The sequence below is a fragment of the Lepidochelys kempii genome, chromosome 18, assembly GCF_965140285.1.
Source record: "Lepidochelys kempii isolate rLepKem1 chromosome 18, rLepKem1.hap1, whole genome shotgun sequence".
Classification (NCBI taxonomy): Eukaryota; Metazoa; Chordata; order Testudines; family Cheloniidae; genus Lepidochelys; species Lepidochelys kempii.
Genome location: NC_136397.1, coordinates 15,550,395 through 15,571,647, shown reverse-complemented (window position 1 = coordinate 15,571,647; position 21,253 = coordinate 15,550,395). Strand labels below are relative to the sequence as shown.

General features: G+C 49.4%; 1 protein-coding gene across 10 annotated transcripts in view; it reads right to left on the bottom strand.

Moving 5' to 3' along the window:
• Positions 1-21,253, bottom strand: part of SAMD11 (sterile alpha motif domain containing 11) — a 221,497-nt gene that overhangs the window by 75,636 nt on the left and 124,608 nt on the right. The window contains exon 4 of one of the 10 annotated variants that reach the window (XM_078849357.1): positions 2,813-2,877. The exons of the other annotated variants lie outside the window; for them this stretch is intronic. Coding sequence (XP_078705483.1) covers positions 2,813-2,877 — 65 coding nt within the window. The remainder of the gene's footprint in view (positions 1-2,812; positions 2,878-21,253) is intronic. 10 annotated transcript variants of the gene reach the window in all.

The following is a 21,253-nucleotide window of genomic DNA, read 5'->3' as shown; positions in this document are numbered from 1 at the left end:
TGTTTGCCTCCACCACTTGACTGGAAGCTCAATCACCCTGTTCGCCACTTTATCCACAAAAATATACCTCACACTTTTATACACACCGTGCTCCCTCTTGACTTATATCTACTGTAATGTACTGGCTGCGCTCACGTCTGCAGTAGAGCTTACTGCCCTCTACTAGCTGATCCACAGAGAGGATAAGGGACCTACCACTGCTGCCTCCTAAGGGACATTTCCTTTAGCTCAGGTGGTAGAGTCCCAGCTTTGGAGGCAACTAACGTCTATGGGTTATGGCCCCAGCTCCCTCTGTGTTTGTGACATAGCTAGTCTACAATACATGGATTCGTTATACAAGTCCCCTACTTCTGGTCTGCCCTCATAACCTCCGACCTTTCATACAGCCAAGCCAGCGAAAAGTGAGCAGAACCAGCCTTAGAACACAAGCAAAGCAAACAGCCTCTTGGGGCCCTGTTTCTTCGTGCCCATGATAAAAACCCCAGGTGTGTTTCATCAGACCCTTCCAGAGGAACCAGATGCTTTTGGAGAAGATTTGACAATGACCATTTCCCCCAGTGGGACTTTGTGTCTAAATTCTAAGCATCTCCACCTCTCCCCACTCCTAATATACCTGCCAACAGTCCCAACCTCTCCTTCAAGACATTCAGGGGCCTGGTCCAGTTCCTACTGAAATCTTTCCACCAAGCACACAGGGCGTTAGATTGGGGCCCCAAATGCATAGCATGCAAGTCCCATGCAGCGTGGGCCAGTGGAAGGCACGTCTAACCAGCAAGACTGGTACAGAGACAGAACCTCTGCCCTCCTGCCAGGCCACTGACAGTTCTGTGCACGTGCTTGGCTTGCTAATGCTGCACAAGAGGCAACATTACATTACAACAGACTATGAGCACTTTGTGGCAAGAGCTGTCTCTTGGCCGGTGTCAGCCTGGCGCCCAGCACACTGGGGGTGCGACCGCAGTATAAGGAATTAACAAATTCATGGGCTCAGGGCTCCAGCAGGGTCAGCCAATGTTGGGTTAAGAGACGCCTTTCCTGGAAAGCAAGAACCGGGCAACTCAAACCTGCAGCAACCTCATCTAGAAGATGGGTTTCTGAACTGGTTTTAACAGCCTGGTGCCTGCTGAAATTAACTAGGGCTCAGATAATGTGGGCTTCTCCCAAAGCCTGGGTTTGAAGGCCAGCCACTGCCCTGGCACACACATGCAAACCAATCTGCTCTTCAACTGCCTCTGGGAATGGTTCCAAAAGGGCCGAATCATGAAATCCACACACACTTTTTAACTTGGTCCTTACTAGGGAAAATTCCCACTGAAGCCAATGGGGCTTTTGCTTCAAGGATGGACTAACATCTGGGAAAGCCCATTGGGATTTAGGCCACAATGAGACAGGCAGTGTGATCTAGTGGGTAAAGCACTAGCTGAGAGCCAGGAAACCTGGGTTTTATTCCAAGTTCCATAGCCGACCTGTTATGTGACCTTGTGCTCCTCTCTGTGCCCCTCCTGCTCTTTGTCGGTTTAGACTGGCATCTCCCATGGCAAGCACAATGGGGCCCTGATCTCAGCAGGAGCAACCATAACACATACATAGGCTTTTATTTTAATAAATGAAGATGAGGTGGGCAGGGGACAACCAACGGTCATTCTGTAAATGAACGAGAACTCTGCCAGCGCCTGTAATCGGCAAGTTCCCATGAACCAGGGTGCAGTGGGGTGTCTCCTACAAGCCAGTTCAAACCCCAGACTCCAAACTCTGTATTTCTTAAATGCGATTCAGTGACCCCAAGAGGAAGCAGCCCTGGCTAAGGGGATGGGAGTAGGGGGAAGCTTTCTCCCTCAGAGAGGATTTTCCCCATCTGTGCCGTGAAGCTAATAATTCCACTCAGGTGCTCACTTCCAGCCCCAGCAGGATCACATCCTGCCTCGCCTCTGTCTTGTCTCTGAACCGTTTCTAGATGCCTATTAATTCAGGCCATTCCCCCACCACATGCACACACGCACAATCAGATTAAAGGTCTGATCCCTTCCAGTAGCATAATATTATATTTTAAAAACCGGATTAGAGAAGGGGGCTATAGCAAGATACAGCTCTCCTGAAAGGTCAGGGAGGAGACATACAATCTGCTGAAAGGCTGCAGGTTGCCATGACAATATTTAATTTGTGTGGTTTTTGGTAATTAGCAGTTCCAGGCCCAAGGTATCACCGGTAAGATTTCAAGGGGCAGAGACATGCACGATGGGGCAGGACTGCAAAGGGTGCTTATCTCTTGCACATGCAATGTGCCCTTGCAGTAAAATTAAGGGTGCAAACCAGAGCACCCACACCTGTAGTCATCTGAATGTGGGTGGAAAATAATAGGGCTTGCAAACTGTGCCCAGGAAGACAGAGGCCAAGCTTTGGTCCTTCTGCAAACATGCCCATCTTTCAGCAGAGATGAGTGAAGCTGGACACTCAAATCCCATGCCCAGCAAATGACAGAAGGTTCCCAGCACGTTTGCTTCCAGACGGATTTCAAACCAGGAAGGAGCCTATTTTCTAGCTCCAATGCTGCTGAAAACTCAAGAGAACATTCCCATAGAAACTCTCATGAGGATCAGCCCAGTTTTGTGAGATTTCTGCTATTGGGGGGGTAGGGTGCAAAATCTCATGACAGGGCCTGTGATTCAAGATTTTTGAGTCTGAACTCAAAACTTAGCTCAGATTTGGCCTCAAAGCAAGACTTTATAACCAGCACAGCCCTAGATCTGAAATTTGGATCATGGCACACACACAGGACAGCATAAACCATCAGTCATTTTCAGTTCTCACTGACCTACTTCTGTTGCTCATTCTCCACCTGAATCCATCATCTCGTCTTGGTGACATCACACTTAGCTGCTGTGGATAGGAACACGATGTTACAAAGGATGAGAAATTTCATCTGCACCTGCTGCTTGTTTGCTACATAAAGGATTGAGATCCTGTCTTCATGAAAATGTCACCTCCTAATAAAAGTGAGGGAAACGTGGCAGGCATCTTGAGACACCGCACAATCCCTATAGGACCAACTCTATATCATCAGGGCCCTCTGCAAATAGACCCCAATAATGAACCTGGCGTCACAAGGAAATTATTTCAACAAGGTGTAATGCTAGCCATGGTGCTGTGTTTGTGTTTGCTATTGTGCTTTTTCATGTAACCTAAGAGAGGTCACCATTCCACAAAGCACCCATACATCTGTCTTTCCTAAGCATCGTCAGTTTCTCCATTCAAAGATAGGTTTCAGAGTAACAGCCGTGTTAGTCTATATTCGCAAAAAGAAAAGGAGGACTTGTGGCACCTTACAGACTAACCAATTGATTTGAGCATGAGCTTTCGTGAGCTACAGCTCACTTCATCGGATGCATCCGATGAAGTGAGCTGTAGCTCACGAAAGCTTATGCTCAAATCAATTGGTTAGTCTGTAAGGTGCCACAAGTCCTCCTTTTCCATTCAAAGAGCATCCCATGCTTTGCAGACCACTTTCTCTCCGACTGGATTTCCACTCGACCACTAGGTTCAGTCTCACTGCCAAAAGCAACAGTTGGAGAAGTGGCTGGATATTATTATGGTGCAGGCAATCAAGTCCTAACGAAGCTGGGGCACAGGTATCCATTTACCAAGAACATGGGAATGCAGGAAAACGGTGATAAAGGTTACGGATAAGCCACAAAAAAACCAACCAGCTCACCACAATACAGGGAGTGCCTGGTGCAACCACCAGCACCTGTGAAGCTGAAAAGGTCAAGCTGGGACTGCCCCTCTAGCTGGGGATTGAGTGAGATGCAAAGCTGAAGCTACACAAATAACCATCAGGGCCGCTGTCCTTGTAGAACAGCTGAGCTCTAGTTACTTCCAGCTGGTGACAGACTGGATTTTACGTTCCTGTTGCAAATAAACCCAAAGCCCGGGAAACGGGTAAGTTTTGACCCACTTCCACTTGTTCAACTGTGTTTGGAGCAGGGTGGGGAGCATCACCTTCTCAGCAGGAGCTCTGCTCGATGTAACGGTAGCATGGGAGTGACTACGTTAACACATGACCATGCCCAGTATGAACAAGCTTCTCCCAGAAACCTGAGCAACAGAGTGCTGTGCCTTCCCTCCTGGCAAACTGGCTGCTTAGTAAGCATGACAGAGGAGGAAGGAGAGGCTGTGGAATGTAGCACATCCATCTCGAGTAGGATGGCAAGACACAGGGCATACGGGCTGAAGGTAAAGAGATGCTAAGAAATGAACAAGGAAGGAAGAGAGAGTGTGTGTGAAAGGAAGGATGGAGTTCATGCACCTCAGGGGAAAGGAAGGAGAAGGAGATTTTCAGCAGAGGGCAAGAGAAGGGAGCAGAACTCTCTAAGAAAGAAGGGGGAAAAGTGCCTGAGCGGGAGGAGGGGATTCACAAGAAGGGAGGAGAGGGAGTGAAAGGAAAACCCTTTGGAAGGACAGGAGAGAGTGCTTGAATGAAGAAAAATAGCGACAGCCCTAGGAAGGAAGAAAGCTCTCATGCTAGGCAGGAAATGAAGACGGCTGAGGATTCTCACTCAGCACTTTAAAGCCACTGATTTCCAATGTCAGCAAATAAAAGAGGCCCTTTTCCTTCACAACCTTTTGCACAATCAGGCTCAACTTGGGAGGGGGCTTCCACGCCAACCTCCTTCAAGACAGCTCCCGAATGCGCAGCAAGCACAAACCCAGGTGACAGTGCCGGGCCCCTGGGCAAGCTCAGCAAGAACAACGCAGCACAGCTCTCTTGCCAATGTTTCGTACCAACGCCCATCCCATGCTCCACCCCCTCCTAGAGCTCGCCGAGCAAGCCGTCATTTACACTAGTGCACTTTGCACACGTGTAAGCGATTAGGCAAGGAGCAGGGCTGTTCTTTAGCTTCGTAGCCAGTCTGAACATATACCATTCCATTACAATGTTCACAATCAAAGCCATTCAGAGGCCATTAACCCTGTTGATTCGCATAACCTTATAACCTTCAGGCAGCGAAGACCGCACCAATGTGATTAGACACGACAAGATTTCTGGTGAAAGAGCATTTCAGGAGATGGTTAAGGAAATGGAGAGGCATCTCTCCCTTAAACCTGCCTCATACCAAAGGAGAAACCCAACTAGGCTATGAAAAATGCACAATTCTTGTATTGCCCTGGGAGCAAAGAGAACATCACCTGAGCCAGTCATTTCAATACCTACATGACAGGGCGCACACCCTCCAGATTCCACATCAGGTCTTCAGACTAACCCAAAAAAGAGCCTTCCCCTCTCCCTTTGAGAAAACCCATCCCGGATTTTACAGCAAATCCAGTCAATGCTGGGGACGAGGTCGGGAGTCCAGTCACTACTGGACGAATACCCATGCAATGTGGACACAACCACAAAGCGGTGGCAGAACACCTCCCTTGCTGCCTCTCAGTGCTTTGACAAAAGGAGCCCCCAGAGTCCTGGGGGACAGCAGCATGAGACAGGCAAATAAACAGCGGCTACAAACATTACAGCTGGATGAAGAAAACATCGTTAACATTTCCCATGAATGCCCTGATTGCTGCACTGTCTACGGCTAATGGAACTAACAGGTTGTCTGCCTTCCACCAAGCCTACTGGTCTGATCAGGCCTCCTGTAATGGCAGCAAAATGGTCCACCAGTGGTAACTGGATAGCTCCACCGTTTACAGGAAAACAAGCCTGAGTGGCGCGACTGCTGGAAACATAATCCAAAGGGAAGGCTTTTGATTGGCAGAAGGTGGCACAAAGTTCTCCGGATTCTTTTACAGACTCTCAAGCAGCCCCAATGGTTACCTAGCTACCACAGCAAAGGGCATTCTATAAACGCAACTGATCGATATTTGCCCCAAATCCATTTTGTTCCTCTGATAAGAAGCTTGTCACCTTTAGAGGAGGCAATGTTGGCGGCATCCTAGCAGCAGGTTTTAATGTGTCTGAGGATCCGTCCACGCCGCAATCAGAGGAGTGACTGCAGAAGGTGTCGACACACCCAAGCTAGCGTTGATCTCCTAGCTCCAAACACAGGGCAATGACACCACAGCACCACCGGCCGCACAAACCCATCAGGGACTCTGGGCGTGCTCTCAAGCGCTAGCCCATGCTATTGTTAGTGCAGCTAACTAGATCAAAGCTAGCTCAGGCATGACTGCAGTGTAGACATACCCGCAAAAGGGTGACAAATTAAACAGCCAAAAGTAGCTCAAGCTCAGGTAGGGAAAATGAAGAGACTGACAAAGAACTGCAAAGAAACACTGCAAATAGGAGAAAATAAAATTTAAAAACCTGAATCTTTCCCTCTTTGGGCTGGAAATCCTTTCCATCAACTGGAAACCACAGGACTCCCCTGAACTGTCCCCTCCATGAAGAATTCAAGGCTGAGTTCAGAATGAGGACTTCAAAAGCATGTGCCAACCCCCCCTCCCCTGCAGTTATGCTGGTCCATGACCCACAGACTTTAAGGCAGCTGCCCTTGTGTAACAGAGAGGAGAATTTGGCCCACTGCATCCAGATGGGAATGCAGAAACAGGCACTGCACCATGCCCCAGAGCCGGATATCCGGGGGGTTGTAAGACAAGGCAGCTCGAGTCATTACAATGGTACTGTCTGAAGTGTGAGTGGAAGAGGAGGTACAGTGGTCAGCCACACATCATAGACAGCCTTAAGGCGTGTGTGGGGGGAACCACGCATTTAATTATCTGCAAGGGTTCGCGTAAAGTGCAACGTGCTGGATGGCAGTTCAAGCCTGCGATTATTATACACAGAACGGGAGCAGCCAGAGCAGCAGCAGCAGGACGGAGCAATTCTGAAGTTCCTTCCATTATCTAAGCGCTACCCAGATGATTAACTAACGAAGGTCCCAATCCTGCAAGGCGCTGGGTGCCCGCAACTCCTGTCAGCTATGCTGGGAGCTGAAGGCTGCTCGGGATCTGGCATGAGCAGTGCCAGCTGGCCCCCGCATTGCCCTGCTAATGAGCCACAATCCTGTCCTGCAGCCCAGGGGGCCCATCCAGGGGTGAAAAAGGTAGGTCAGCCTCTTGGCTGAGACGAACAAGCAGGCAGCCAATGAAGGGCCAGCTCTGATGACGCCTCCTGCAAAGCGTGTGCCCCACGCAACCAGGGACATGGACCGAGACGTACCAAACTCTTCCCACCCAGGGCACTTGGACAGAGACAGCTTTTGGTGACTGCTGGCCCAAGCCAGCCCTCAAACCTCCAGCCATGCCTTTAACAGCGTTTCATTTACCAGCATTAGCCGCGAGCAGTGTCTTTAACAGGGAGAAGGATGAAAAGACTAATGGATGGAGACAATTAACCAAAAAATAGATCAGCGTCACAGTCTCCACACCCAGGCGCCCATGGGTTGGGTGAGACTTTCAATGCGCTGCTCAAAGTGACAGGGGTGAGAAATGAGCAAAAGTTGTTTAAAACCCTAATCCAGAAGAGCTGCATCCCTCATTCTCCCCGGCACCACCCTGCAAGGGCCAGACCCTAATTCCTCTCTGCGGAGAGGGCACATGCCAGCCCAATGCACCCCTTAAATGCTCAGAACAGGGCTCAAGAAAGACTTAAATGGCGCATGGTCCCTCTATGCAGGGGTGAATTGTGCCTTTGCAGCACTGCAGATCAGCAGCACACAACCTTGCCTCTCCCCGCTGAAAAAAAAGGTCAGGTCAGAAACTCAGCTGGTGCAAATCAACATATAGCTCAGCACAGCTCTGCGGATTTACACCAGTTGAGGTCTGGCCGGTTGTAGCTGACACTGGACCTGAAAATGTTTGGGGTTACGCTTAATAAAATTACAAGCAAAGTAAGGAGACTGTGACTCGCTTGTCCAGCAATGATGGATCTTTTCAGGCGGGAGGAGGACGGATTCCAGCTTTGGAAAAGGACAGAGACCCAGAAAGCAACACGGGAGGAAATAACACTGAATAGTCTCTCTTTTAAAATATGTTTCACTGACTCTCCGTCCCCTTAATGATCACTCAGCAAATGCAGGGATTATATTCGATTTCACTGATCAATACAGTTGCCATAAAACTGTCCCGACCCTCTGCCCCTCCCTACAATAAAAAATAAAATCCAATACGTAAAATGAGTAACAGCAACATTTGAGTGGAAGAAAATGAGGGCATTTATTAAGCTAAGGGAAGTGGAGAGTGAGTGCAGGTGAGCGGCCAGGCGTCTGCCATGTAAAACACTCCATCACCCCCCTCCCCAAGAACACACTTAGCATTTCAGCATTTCCAGTCCTCCCTTGTCTGTAGTCTCACAGGATACAGGTCCTGTTCAGGAGCCTACTTGGATGGTTCATCTGGCTCAGGGAACAGGTTCAAACTCGGTATACTCTGTAGCTGCTTCTTGCTTCATATCAAATCACATCATATCATACACCAGTTCTAATCTGGCCAAGTTCTCTGACCAGCCAGGTTGATACATCAGAGAACAACATAGAGTTCGCAGTTCTCACGATATGACATTGCCAGGGCTTGCAGGAACTGAGTTTTAACCAGACTAGGTGATATTTTTGTCCCCCTTTCACACCCACCAAAACACACTTATTTGTAAAGCTGGGTTAAGTATGACAACAGCGTCAGGGTCGGGGCATCGCCAGAGTCATTTAACGACAGGCAAACAGCGAGAGCGTGTCACCCAGGGATGGGACAGGCATGTAAATCAGCCAGTGACTGCACTAGAAAAAATAACAATCTTTTTATGGAAGCCATTAAAGGGAAACCCGGACTGGTCTGTAAATATTGTCACATCACTAGCGTGCTGAGAAAACCACCTTATATAACAGCGCCAGTTATGTAATTTCAGGAGTGGGTTAAACTCCTCAGGGATTCTAGTTTCATTCACTTTTTAAAGTTGTTGTTTTTTTTAAACTAATAATTACAGCTGCATGTCTGTCATGGAGGTCATGGATTCCGTGACTTTCTGTGACTTTTGTAGCGGCTGGTGCTGGTTCAGGGGCTGTCCAAGCTGGGCAGCCCCTGGGCCAACAGCAGCAGTTTGGGCGTATGGGAGGGGGTTCAGGGCTAGGGGCGGGGGTGCAGGGCAGCACTTACCTCGGGGTTGGGGGGCTCCCCGGCTCCACGTGTCCCTGCAGCTCTTAGGCAGAGGGGCCAGGGGGCTCCAAGCGCTGCCCCTGTCTGAAGGCCCCACCCCCACAGCTCCCATTGGCTGCGGTTCCTGGCCAAAGGGGGCTGCAGAGCCAGGGCTTGTGGCACGAGCAGCGCACAGAGCCCCCCAGCCTTCCCTCCCCACAGGAGCTGCAGGGACACACTAAGCCATGTAGCGAGCCTGTCACAGCCCTGCCAACTCCCCCCTCCCAGCACCAGCGGGGGTCCCGGGCTGCCCATTCCCCCCCCCCCCGCACCAGCAGGTGTCCAAGACCACACCCCCAGCACCAGCAGGAGTCCCGGGCCGTGCACCGCCCACCTCCAACCCAGCACCAGCACTGCCCACCTTCCCGCCCAGCACCCGCAGTGTCCCCGGACCTCCCCCACAGAGCACCCATGGCCCCCTGCCCAAGTTTTAGTTAGGGTATATAGTAAAAGTCACGGACAGGTCATAGGCCATGAATTTTTGTTTATTCCCCTGACCTGTCCGTGACTTTTACTAAAAATACCCGTGACTAAAACGTAGCCTTACTAATAATCAATTTCCAACGCACCAAAACATCAGATCTCCAAATTACGAGACCTGTAAATTGGCCTTTTAAAAACACACATTCCTGTCACCACTTATGAATTTGGTGCTGGTGAAAAAGATCAAGATTGACAGGTCTGAAGTGGAAACCGCAATCCTCCATCTTGCCAAAGAACAGGTGCAGCAGGCAAGCTCTCCCACAAAATGCGCCATTAATCACAGATTCGTAGACTGAGGCCAGAAAGAACCACTATGCTCACCTAGTCTGATGACCTGCATAACCCAGGCCAGAGAAGCTTACCCAGTCCTAAGGCCAGGTACATCTACACTGCAATAAAAGACCTGCAGTACAGCCAGACTGGCCCAGCTCAGCTGACTTGATCTGATGCTCTATTCACTTTGACAGGTTTCAGGAGTAATTTGTATGGAACGTTATTACATTTCTGTAGAATTCTACTGCTTTCTTCACTATTAAATTATACAGAACTTTCCTAGAAAAAGGATTAAGACCCCAAATTCACTTTTTGTAAAAGCAAGAATTTATAAAACTCAAACTCAGTGGGAATGTTCCCATGATTTTAGATTCCCATGAAAATAGTTTTTTACATTTGGATTCAGAGACTTTCCTCCAGCATAGGCAACCCAGACCCTACTGCTGTTTGTTGTATGTGCACTGCACTGCACATGCCAAAGCAGCAGGCCACGCCCTCTGGTCCCAATCTGCGAGCACAGACCACTGCATCCAGGCAGAATCTTACCGATTTATTTAGGAGGCTGCATGGAGGCAGAAGCCTGCACTAGATTGGAGCCGTACACTGTAAGTAGGTAACAGTTTAGCCAATTCTAGAAAAATTAGGCAAGGGTTACATTTGGAAGGCTGTGTAACCTATGAAAATATGTGACAACCTTGCCCCTATCACTCCGCTTGCATGCTGCATTTCATTCCCCTGCTATGCATCTGGTTTTCATTTTTAAAGGCCCTGATCCTGGCAAATACTTATGTACATGCTTAATTTTAAGTGGCTCCACTGAAGTGAAGGAGAATGAATATTCATGTGCTTAGAGTTAAGCATGCTTGTAAGAACCTGCAGGATCGGCGCTTTAGATTGTAAGATCTTCCTGTGTTTCGTCTGTTTTGTACAATGCCCAGTGCAAGAGGGCCCAGATGCTGAATGGGGCAGGCTCCACGGGAGCTACCAAAAGATAAATCATCATCTTAGAAATATACTGGGGTCACTGACAGTGACCTGGGTTCAGAGTTGTTAAGGCCAGAACCTTGCCCAGTAATTTCTGCATCGAGCCTGTAACTTCTGTAAAGAATCCAGGATGGTCAATGATCCCCACCGTGACAGGCTTTGAACCTGGGACCTCCGGCCCTGAAAGCATGAGCGTCTTGCATCTGAACGGGAACAGCCACTACAGGTGAGTTGCTGCAAGTGCTCAGCGCCACTCAGGATTCAGCCCAGACTTTGTAACATGGCTGGTCCTGCTGAATGGCCCGGCCGATGTTCTGCAAGCACAGACAGCAGACAGACAGACACACTGGAGTCGTCGCGGGAGCAAAGTGAAACAGGTAGGAGCAATTCATTCACGCCAAACCCAGCAAATCTTACAAGAACAATAAAAACCCTCTGCCTGTCTGCTCCTGCGGCCCCCACCCCCCCACACACAGACAGCAAAGGGTTAACTATCTCCCAGGGAAGCTGGCCTGAGTCTCATCTTGAGATGAGAAATTCAGCAAAATAACTTTCCCTCAGCCTTGCCCTGGCTTGGCCCGTGTGTGTCAGAGGCCCTTGAGTAGCCAGGCAAGGTCAATGGCTCCAGCACTCCCCTGGGTAAGACCAGGGTCCCTGAGTCAGCTGAATGCAGGGAAAGGATGGGGATCAGGGAGAGTTAGCGGCTCAGACTGATCAAGATCCCCCCGCAGCTTATCACCTAGCACAAACACCCAGCAAAAAGCTCCTAATCTTACTGCACGGCCAATTCTTCTCTTCCCAGGTCGATGGCGGACAGAGCAGCCCCAGCAGGATAAGGGCTAAAGCTGGGCACACAAGGATTTGGGTCAAGGATTTGCAGGCTGTGAGCAGGTGACTAATAAAGCCGCAGCGAGGGGGAGAGCAGAAGAGTTTGTTTCGATATTAAACAATGGGCAGTGTGACCCGCTGATAGGATAGGTCACTTTTACATAGGAGATACGCTGATAAGCCCCCACCAAAGCAGCTCGAAGCCAGCCAGGGAGCTGTGCGAAAAAGGAAGGGCTGCCTCTCTCCTCTGTCTCATCACTCTACCTGTCCTCTTCCCCCCCACACTCCCGCCAGCATGGCGCAGCTGTGATGAGCTGGGCAGCCTCGTTCCTCCCCCCCTCCCCTGCCCAGAAAGCTGCTCCGAAGCAGCAAATCATCCTCTCCTGGTGCAAGTACGCTGGGGGGCAGGAGAAGTGCTGCCATGCCCATTCCGAGGAAGGACTGCTTCATTGGGCCCACGCCATCCGTGTCCTGCTAAGAAATGGAGCACTTCATCTTCAAGGGCTGTCAAGTTCCACCCCTCTCCTAAGTGCCACTTACATTACACACAGCAAAGACGTTTTAAGAGAATCTGAAATGGGGGGCGGCAGGGAGAGACGACCCTGAGAGAGAATGACAGGAGCATCCACTAGACTCCCTACTCAGACCATCACCTGTGCACCCAAAGCGGGGCTGCCAACTGCAGGCCCGGGAAGCGGAGCCAGGTCCTTAATAACTGTTGGAGACTTTCCTGTTCACTCTGCTTTTTTCCCCACTTTCCATCCCCACCAGACCACGAAAGCGGGGGGGTACACTGAAGGGTGTGCATTTGCCAAAAGGCCATGAAGCAGGTGCACTCTGCTCCTGAATCCCAGCCACCCTGATGACTCATGCCATAAGAGAACGATCTGTATAAGAGCTTAGAGAGGAAAGCCACCCTCTTCCGCTTCCCCAGTTCATTGGAAGGCCTCCAACAAACTGCTTGTTTTAACGCCAGTCACCACCCCATGCGTCAAAGACAGCATGGCTCGATAGCTGGAGGTCAGGAGCCGTGGGTCCTATTCCCAGCTCTGCTGCTGAGACTTTATGCATGTCACTGGTCTTCTCTGTGCCTCAGTTTCCACATCTGTAAAATGGGGATACCAATATTTACCTACCAGTCTCTGCTGACTCAATTAACACTTTGGAGAGTCTCAGGGGGATGATACTATAAAAATGCAAAGTGCTGCAGGTGCTAAACCTCCCAAGTTGCATTTTCAGGCTCCCCACCCTGTTTCCTGAACTCACTCCATTCTTACTCCCTTCTCTATCTGCTGTGGAAACCCAGACCTAGCACTTTACCTGCAGGTGCACACTTGTGGCTTGCAAGGAGTTCAGCAGCAGCTTCACATGGGCACCCAAGAGCAGAATTGGCTTTAGATGTTTATGGGTGCAATCCAGTCTCACTGAAGTCAATGGAAATTGACCTCCACAGGCATTAGATCAGGCCCTAAAGCGCTATATTTCTATGCTCCAAATAGAAAAAGGCGGTGGGGCCACGGAGGAAAGATGCCCAATGGGCAATGTCCAGAGCAGTGTCTCCCTTTGCTCTGCAGCCCTCCTAGGTTACACTCTCTCTCACTGTTCCGGTCTTTGCAGTTGCCTCTTTGCACTTCATCATTATTACAGGACTCCCAGTCGCTCTCTGTCCTTCTCAGGTGTCACTCTTGATACACCTCAACAGCCAGCTATTGATCAGTACCCTCCTCCTACCCACATCTGCCTCTCAGAGCTCTCAACCTTCTGAAGAGATGTTGATCACAAGACATGTGCCAAGAACAAGCACAGCGGTCCCAGGTGATCGTGAAACCCAGGCCCAACCCTGGGAGATGCAGCCCTAACTCTCCCTGCAGATTTGCGCTGAAAAATTTATCCTGCAACGTCCCAAGCAAAACGCTCATAAAATGTCATTAATGCTCGTGACAGTTCATAAAAATGATCAGTAGAGCTGGCAACTCCAATATGCGGTGGAAATAAGTTTAAAGATGTTTTTATTGTAATTCTGCTTCATCTTCCAGGACTTCAAAAGTCCATAAATAAAAATACCATGTCATGGACTACGGATGGGAATAGAGGAAATTCAGATCTGAAGCATGGGACCAGACTGTTGTCAGGGGAACCTTATTCTGAAGGGCAGTCTGGACGTGTGCCTATCTTGTTAGGATGCTCAAGAACTGTTCACCTTACGGGATGTCTACACTAGGCATTTCCCCCCAAGATTTCCTATATTGCTGTCAGTGTAGATAGGGCTCCAGGGTTTTCAGACCCATCAGAACAGTCTAATGCAGCACAGAGCTTAAAACACCAGCAGCTTGAAGAGTTACATTTACACCGTTGCTATAGTGAGAAACTTAGGGCCAAAAAGCCTAGTGTAGACAAGGATAGAGTGCAGGTGTAACCTCAAGGAAGGGAGAAAGCGAGTGTGGGGCATATTAGGAATAAAATGGGAATCTAAATCCACCCCCAAAAAAATTCAAAACAAAACTAGCAGACTCTCCGATCTGGTTTGTCACTGCCCACCTCCATCCCCAGCTGGACACATTTCCCTTCCAAGTGAGACAGCTTGCTCATATTTGTAAAAGTGTGAGGACCACAAAAACAAGATGCTAGGACCATATACAGATTACACCAATGATACTGCCAAGAATGACCTTGAGCGGATCACTGCGGACTATGTGGCTCTAGGAAGAAGAATAAAGGAGTTGGAGGCGCAAGTGGTGTTCTCGTCCATCCTCCCCGTGGAAGGAAAAGGCCTAGGTAGGGAGCGTCGAATCGTGGAAGTCAACGAATGGCTACGCAGATGGTGTCGGAGAGAAGGCTTTGGTTTCTTTGACCATGGGACGGTGTTCCATGAAGGAGGAGTGCTGGGTAGAGACGGGCTCCATCTTACGAAGAGAGGGAAGAGCATCTTTGCCAGCAGGCTGGCTAACCTAGTGAGGAGGGCTTTAAACTAGGTTCACCGGGGGAAGGAGACCAAAGCCCTGAGGTAAGTGGGAAAGCGGGATACCGGGAGGAAGCACAGGCAGGAATGTCTGTGAGGGGAGGGCTCCTGCCTCATACTGGCAATGAGGGGCGATCAACAGGTTATCTCAAGTGCTTATATACAAATGCACAAAGCCTTGGAAACAAGCAGGGAGAACTGGAGGTCCTGGTGATGTCAAGGAACTATGACGTGATCGGAATAACAGAGACTTGGTGGGATAACTCATATGACTGGAGTACTGTCATGGATGGTTATAAACTGTTCAGGAAGGACAGGCAGGGCAGAAAAGGTGGGGGAGTAGCACTGTATGTAAGGGAGCAGTATGACTGCTCAGAGCTCCGGTACGAAACTGCAGAAAAACCTGAGTGTCTCTGGATTAAGTTTAGAAGTGTGTGCAACAAGAGTGATGTAGTGGTGGGAGTCTGCTATAGACCACCGGACCAGGGGGATGAGGTGGATGAGGCTTTCTTCCGGCAGCTCACGGAAGCTACTAGATCGCATGCCCTGATTCTCATGGGTGACTTTAATTTTCCTGATATCTGCTGGGAGAGCAATACAGCGGTGCATAGACAATCCAGGAAGTTTTTGGAAAGCGTAGGGGACAATTTCCTGGCGCAAGTGCTAGAGGAGCCAACTAGGGGGGGTGCTTTTCTTGACCTGCTGCTCACAAACCGGGTAGAATTAGTGAGGGAAGCAAAAGTGGATGGGAATCTGGGAGGCAGTGACCATGAGTTGGTTGAGTTCAGGATCCTGACGCAGGGAACAAAGGTAAGCAGCAGGATACGGACCCTGGACTTCAGGAAAGCAGACTTCGACTCCCTCAGGGAACGGATGGCCAGGATCCCCTGGGGGACTAACTTGAAGGGGAAAGGAGTCCAGGAGAGCTGGCTGTATTTCAAGGAATCCCTGTTGAGGTTACAGGGACAAACCATCCCGATGAGTCGAAAGAATAGTAAATATGGCAGGCGACCAACTTGGCTTAATGGTGAAATCCTAGCGGATCTTAAACATAAAAAAGAAGCTTACAAGAAGTGGAAGGTTGGACATATGACCAGGGAAGAGTATAAAAATATTGCTCGGGCATGTAGGAATGTTATCAGGAGGGCCAAATCGCACCTGGAGCTGCAGCTAGCCAGAGATGTCAAGAGTAACAAGAAGGGTTTCTTCAGGTATGTTGGCAACAAGAAGAAAGCCAAGGAATGTGTGGGCCCCTTACTGAATGAGGGAGGCAACCTAGTGACAGAGGATGTGGAAAAAGCTAATGTACTCAATGCTTTTTTTGCCTCTGTTTTCACTAACAAGGTCAGCTCCCAGACTGCTGCGCTGGGCATCACAAAATGCGGAAGAGATGGCCAGCCCTCTGTGGAGATAGAGGCGGTTAGGGACTATTTAGAAAAGCTGGACGTGCACAAGTCCATGGGGCCGGACGAGTTGCATCCGAGAGTGCTGAAGGAATTGGCGGCTGTGATTGCAGAGCCACTGGCCATTATCTTTGAAAACTCGTGGCGAACCGGGGAAGTCCCGGATGACTGGAAAAAGGCTAATGTAGTGCCAATCTTTAAAAAAGGGAAGAAGGAAGATCCTGGGAACTACAGGCCAGTCAGCCTCACCTCAGTCCCTGGAAAAATCATGGAGCAGGTCCTCAAAGAATCAATCCTGAAGCACTTGCATGAGAGGAAAGTGATCAGGAACAGCCAGCATGGATTCACCAAGGGAAGGTCATGCCTGACTAATCTAATCGCCTTTTATGATGAGATTACTGGTTCTGTGGATGAAGGGAAAGCAGTGGATGTATTGTTTCTTGACTTTAGCAAAGCTTTTGACACGGTCTCCCATAGTATTCTTGTCAGCAAGTTAAGGAAGTATGGGCTGGATGAATGCACCATAAGGTGGGTAGAAAGCTGGCTAAATTGTCGGGCTCAACGGGTAGTGATCAATGGCTCCATGTCTAGTTGGCAGCCGGTATCAAGTGGAGTGCCCCAGGGGTCGGTCCTGGGGCCGGTTTTATTCAATATCTTCATAAATGATCTGGAGGATGGTGTGGATTGCACTCTCAGCAAATTTGCGGATGATACTAAACTGGGAGGAGTGGTAGATACGCTGGAGGGGAGGGATAGGATACAGAAGGACCTAGACCAATTGGAAGATTGGGCCAAAAGGAATCTGATGAGGTTCAATAAGGATAAGTGCAGGGTCCTGCACTTAGGACGGAAGAACCCAATGCACAGCTACAGACTAGGGACCGAATGGCTAGGCAGCAGTTCTGCAGAAAAGGACCTAGGGGTGACAGTGGACGAGAAGCTGGATATGAGTCAGCAGTGTGCCCTTGTTGCCAAGAAGGCCAATGGCATTTTGGGATGTATAAGTAGGGGCATAGCGAGCAGATCGAGGGACGTGATCGTTCCCCTCTATTCGACATTGGTGAGGCCTCATCTGGAGTACTGTGTCCAGTTTTGGGCCCCACACTTCAAGAAGGATGTGGATAAATTGGAGAGAGTCCAGCGAAGGGCAACAAAAATGATTAGGGGACTGGAACACATGAGTTATGAGGAGAGGCTGAGGGAGCTGGGATTGTTTAGCCTGCAGAAGAGAAGAATGAGGGGGGATTTGATAGCTGCTTTCAACTACCTGAAAGGGGGTTCCAAAGAGGATGGCTCTAGACTGTTCTCAATGGTAGCAGATGACAGAACGAGGAGTAATGGTCTCAAGTTGCAGTGGGGGAGGTTTAGATTGGATATTAGGAAAAACTTTTTCACTAAGAGGGTGGTGAAACACTGGAATGCGTTACCTAGGGAGGTGGTAGAATCTCCTTCCTTAGAGGTTTTTAAGGTCAGGCTTGACAAAGCCCTGGCTGGGATGATTTAACTGGGAATTGGTCCTGCTTTGAGCAGGGGGTTGGACTAGATGACCTTCTGGGGTCCCTTCCAACCCTGATATTCTATGATTCTATGATTCTATGATTCTATACACAAGAGCATCCTTAGCAAGGCATGGTCCTTGCAGGTTCCTCATTGAGCCACAGACCCTTGTACCATCCATTTATGGCACTTGTATTATCGTTGGCCCCGGCAGGCAGCAGTATTCTGCACTGCCCTCTGTTGTGCTGCCCCAGGTGACTTTCCTACGAGGCCTGGATCCCAAAGACCCTCAGCTAATCTGCTCCTGTATGGAACTATAATCTACTGTCCTGGAGCAGAGGCTCCAAAAAACAATTACTATCCACACACACAAACGAGAGGCTGCAATCCAACAAGGATCCGCTAGACTTCGGAAGGACTCTCCCTGATGGTCCATCTTCGCCGGCTCACCTGCCACAACAGCTACAACCTCCCATACGTCTTCCCTCCGAACATCCATCATGCCCTGTGTTATCGAGCATTCCCTGACCACAGCCTGCCGCTCAACACGGCCACTAACACAAAATAATAGAGGAGCTGAAGCCAGCCCTGGTGAGCAGTGCAGCCCCTCGTTGGGGCCTCTGGTGATACGGCAACACAAATAGCATCAACACTAACAGCCATCACGCATTCTCCCTCCTACCCAGCAGGATCCCGGGTGGCTTTCTGGAGAACGAACAGCCAGCCTCAACAGTCTGCCTTAGAAATTATGGATGGTGGCAGCCATCTTAGGTCTGCGAGCTCCCTGTAGGAGCACAACTTGAGGGTCGCAGGCTTCATACTTTATGTAGGCCGAGCACATTGCGCACACCAGGGGTTCTCTGCACCCCCCCCCTTCCGCCTGGGTGCCACCCCCCCAATCCTCTATTTCAGGGACTCCCTACAACTCCTGCCACCCGCTCCCTCATGCCAGGGGCTCTGTGACCTATATATATCCCTCACCCCCTACCACTGTCCCCTGTTCTCCCACCCACCACAAGAGCTCTGTGTGCACCCCATTCCCACTTTTCTCCCCTACCCCCATGCAAGGTCTCTGTATGCACCCCCATTTTCCCCTAGTTCCCATGGCATGGTGTCCCATTTCCCGTTCTCCCACATACCAGGGACTCTGTTCCCCCCACCGGGTTCTGGGCTCCCCTCCACAGCCCTCCTGCTTTCCCATCCCTATCTTCACTCTGGGACCCTGCTTTTCCTCACCAGTACCACTCCTCACCACCCCCATCCCTTGTGGGTCCTTTGCTTTGACCCCCACCCACGCACTTCCCCCCGGTCCAGGTCCCCTCCAACCACAAGACCCCATTCTCCCCCCCCACGAACTCTCCCTGCAAGGGTCTCTGTTATTTCTGTTAAAAGTCCGCAATACTTACAATCTCCCCAGACAGCATCAAGCTGCTGCCTCTGATATACAGAGGCAGCAGTAGGGGGCAGCATGAAGATTCTCCAGCCTGCAGCACCAGCCAGCCTGGAGGCCCCGATATTAACTCTAAATCAGGCTTTTCCAGTATTCTCACGTGCACCAAAATCAATAGGCTTGTGCCCACTGAGGTGCAGAACATTCCTTGACATTTTGGCATTGATCGGATGCAGCATTCCAAAGTTATCGCATTCCAGACAGACAGTCAGAGAAATGCCATTGTGTAGCGGGCAGGACCTCGCCTCACTCGGCCAATCAATAAAATACTTCACCACCACGCAACTGGTGTATGGGCATCTATTTAAAATATTCCAAATGCTCAGTCCACTACATTACTACTTTGAGTTGCAGAAACCCTGGAATAATACCCATCCAAGCAATTTGAAATGGGCATTGATAAGGGATAGGGTTAGAAAACAAAAATCAGGAACTGGACAGGAGGCCCAGCATGAATCCTTCAAATACCAATTATTAAAGATAAGACAAAGCCAGAAGCTCAAATTTGAATCCTTCCAAATTTCAGCAAGGGAAGTCAGACTGAATCTCCTGATCCAAAGGCACTCCCTGAAGCTTTGGTCCCAGGTTCGACCCACAACCAGAAGGAGCCAATTCTCTGTTCCCTGTCTGTGTGCAGCTGAAGTCTCCCAAAAATGTGCTTCCAAAATTTCCGCCAAGACGATGCAAATCCCAGTAAGAACCCAGAAGCGCTCAAGATGCCTTCGCATCTACAGTGTCCCCAAGATTCCTCCCAACTCCGCTGTAGAAGGCCATTAGCTCCCCTTTTATGATATACTGGGAATTACAGTAAGGGGGTGACGTACATGCTGGGGGGGAGGGGGGATGTAAGTGCACTATTCACGAACACACATTCTGGTTTCCTAACAACCTTTCTTACCTCCTTCGCTAAACACCAGGAATATATTTGCATTTCAAAGTAAAGCTAGTTTATGCCAAACATAAACAGCCCCGTCCCAGCTTCGTCCATCTCCTGAATTTCTACTGGAATTTAGACAGACACACTTCCAAGGCCAAACCATTCCACTTCTGATTATTAATGAAAACATCTTGGTATATTAGCACAGAAGAGAGAAGAGCATTGATAACATCAGAGGAAGTCAACCATGGACCCTCCCACTTCATTCATGCCTCCCTAATCATAGGGGTGTTTGTTCACCCAAAAACCCATGGAAGCAAGGCCAGAGATAACACAAGACCTACCCAAGTAACTGTGCAAGACACCTTAGTAATTCCAAATCCTGAATAAGGCATGGGAACAGCTTGAATAGCAGACAGCACATTGAGGCGCAGAAGTTCCTAAATTGACACGGTTTAAGGCTCTTGCACATTGCAGCTGCAGATCAAAGTTCACCCACGGATATGGTCCCCAAGGAGCAACATGCAAGACATCCTCTTGACAGCGATTTTAGAAGCATTCCTGCTCACAACCCCTGGAATCAGCTTTGGCCACTAAGGAGCACATATGCAGTATCCATGAACCAGCGAAGTAAGAAGTGGAAAAGGCTAGCAGCTCATTCTAGCTCATCCCGGCAAGGAATCAGTGCAGAATTGTTCTTTACGGTATATTTTCTAGCACTCTTCCCAGACTATTTTTCCCTGACTCAGACCTCCAGCCTTAGGAGAACAGCTCACACCATTAGGAGGCTAAACAGAAAAGAGGTCTCCCTCCCTACACAGCCTTAAAGAAAATATTCCAAACAAGCTAGAGTGACTGTTCATTCCTTCCCAGTATGGGTCTTTTCTGGGTTTCTGACCCACCAATGAAATGAAGTGACCCACGGGCCATAGGCACTCCAGCAGAGTGCCAAAAGCCAGTCCCATTTTCATCTGAAGTGCCTCATGAAGCAGCTAAAGCAAAAGCTGGGCTCATGACAAGTGCCTAGAAGCTCCTCCCAGTGCATCCCAATAATGTCTACATTCTTGATCTTCACACACATGCTTTGTGGGTGGATAAACACAAACACAGCACAAGCTGCTCAGATTTATCTGCAATAACTGTAAGCGCCTGCAGTTCTGCCCCTTGGCCAAACCCTACAAACCGCTCTTCTCTCCAACACAGAACGTTCTTGTTAAAGCCTATAACATACTCGGATTTGGGTTCCTTTCTTCCTTTTTTTTCTCCAGTGAAACGAAAGAAAAGGTCCATTTATTACTCACTTGGAAACTATTGTCTGAAACCATACAGGTATGTTGCCGAACAAACTGTGTTTGCCCATCTGAAAAGTCTCTTCC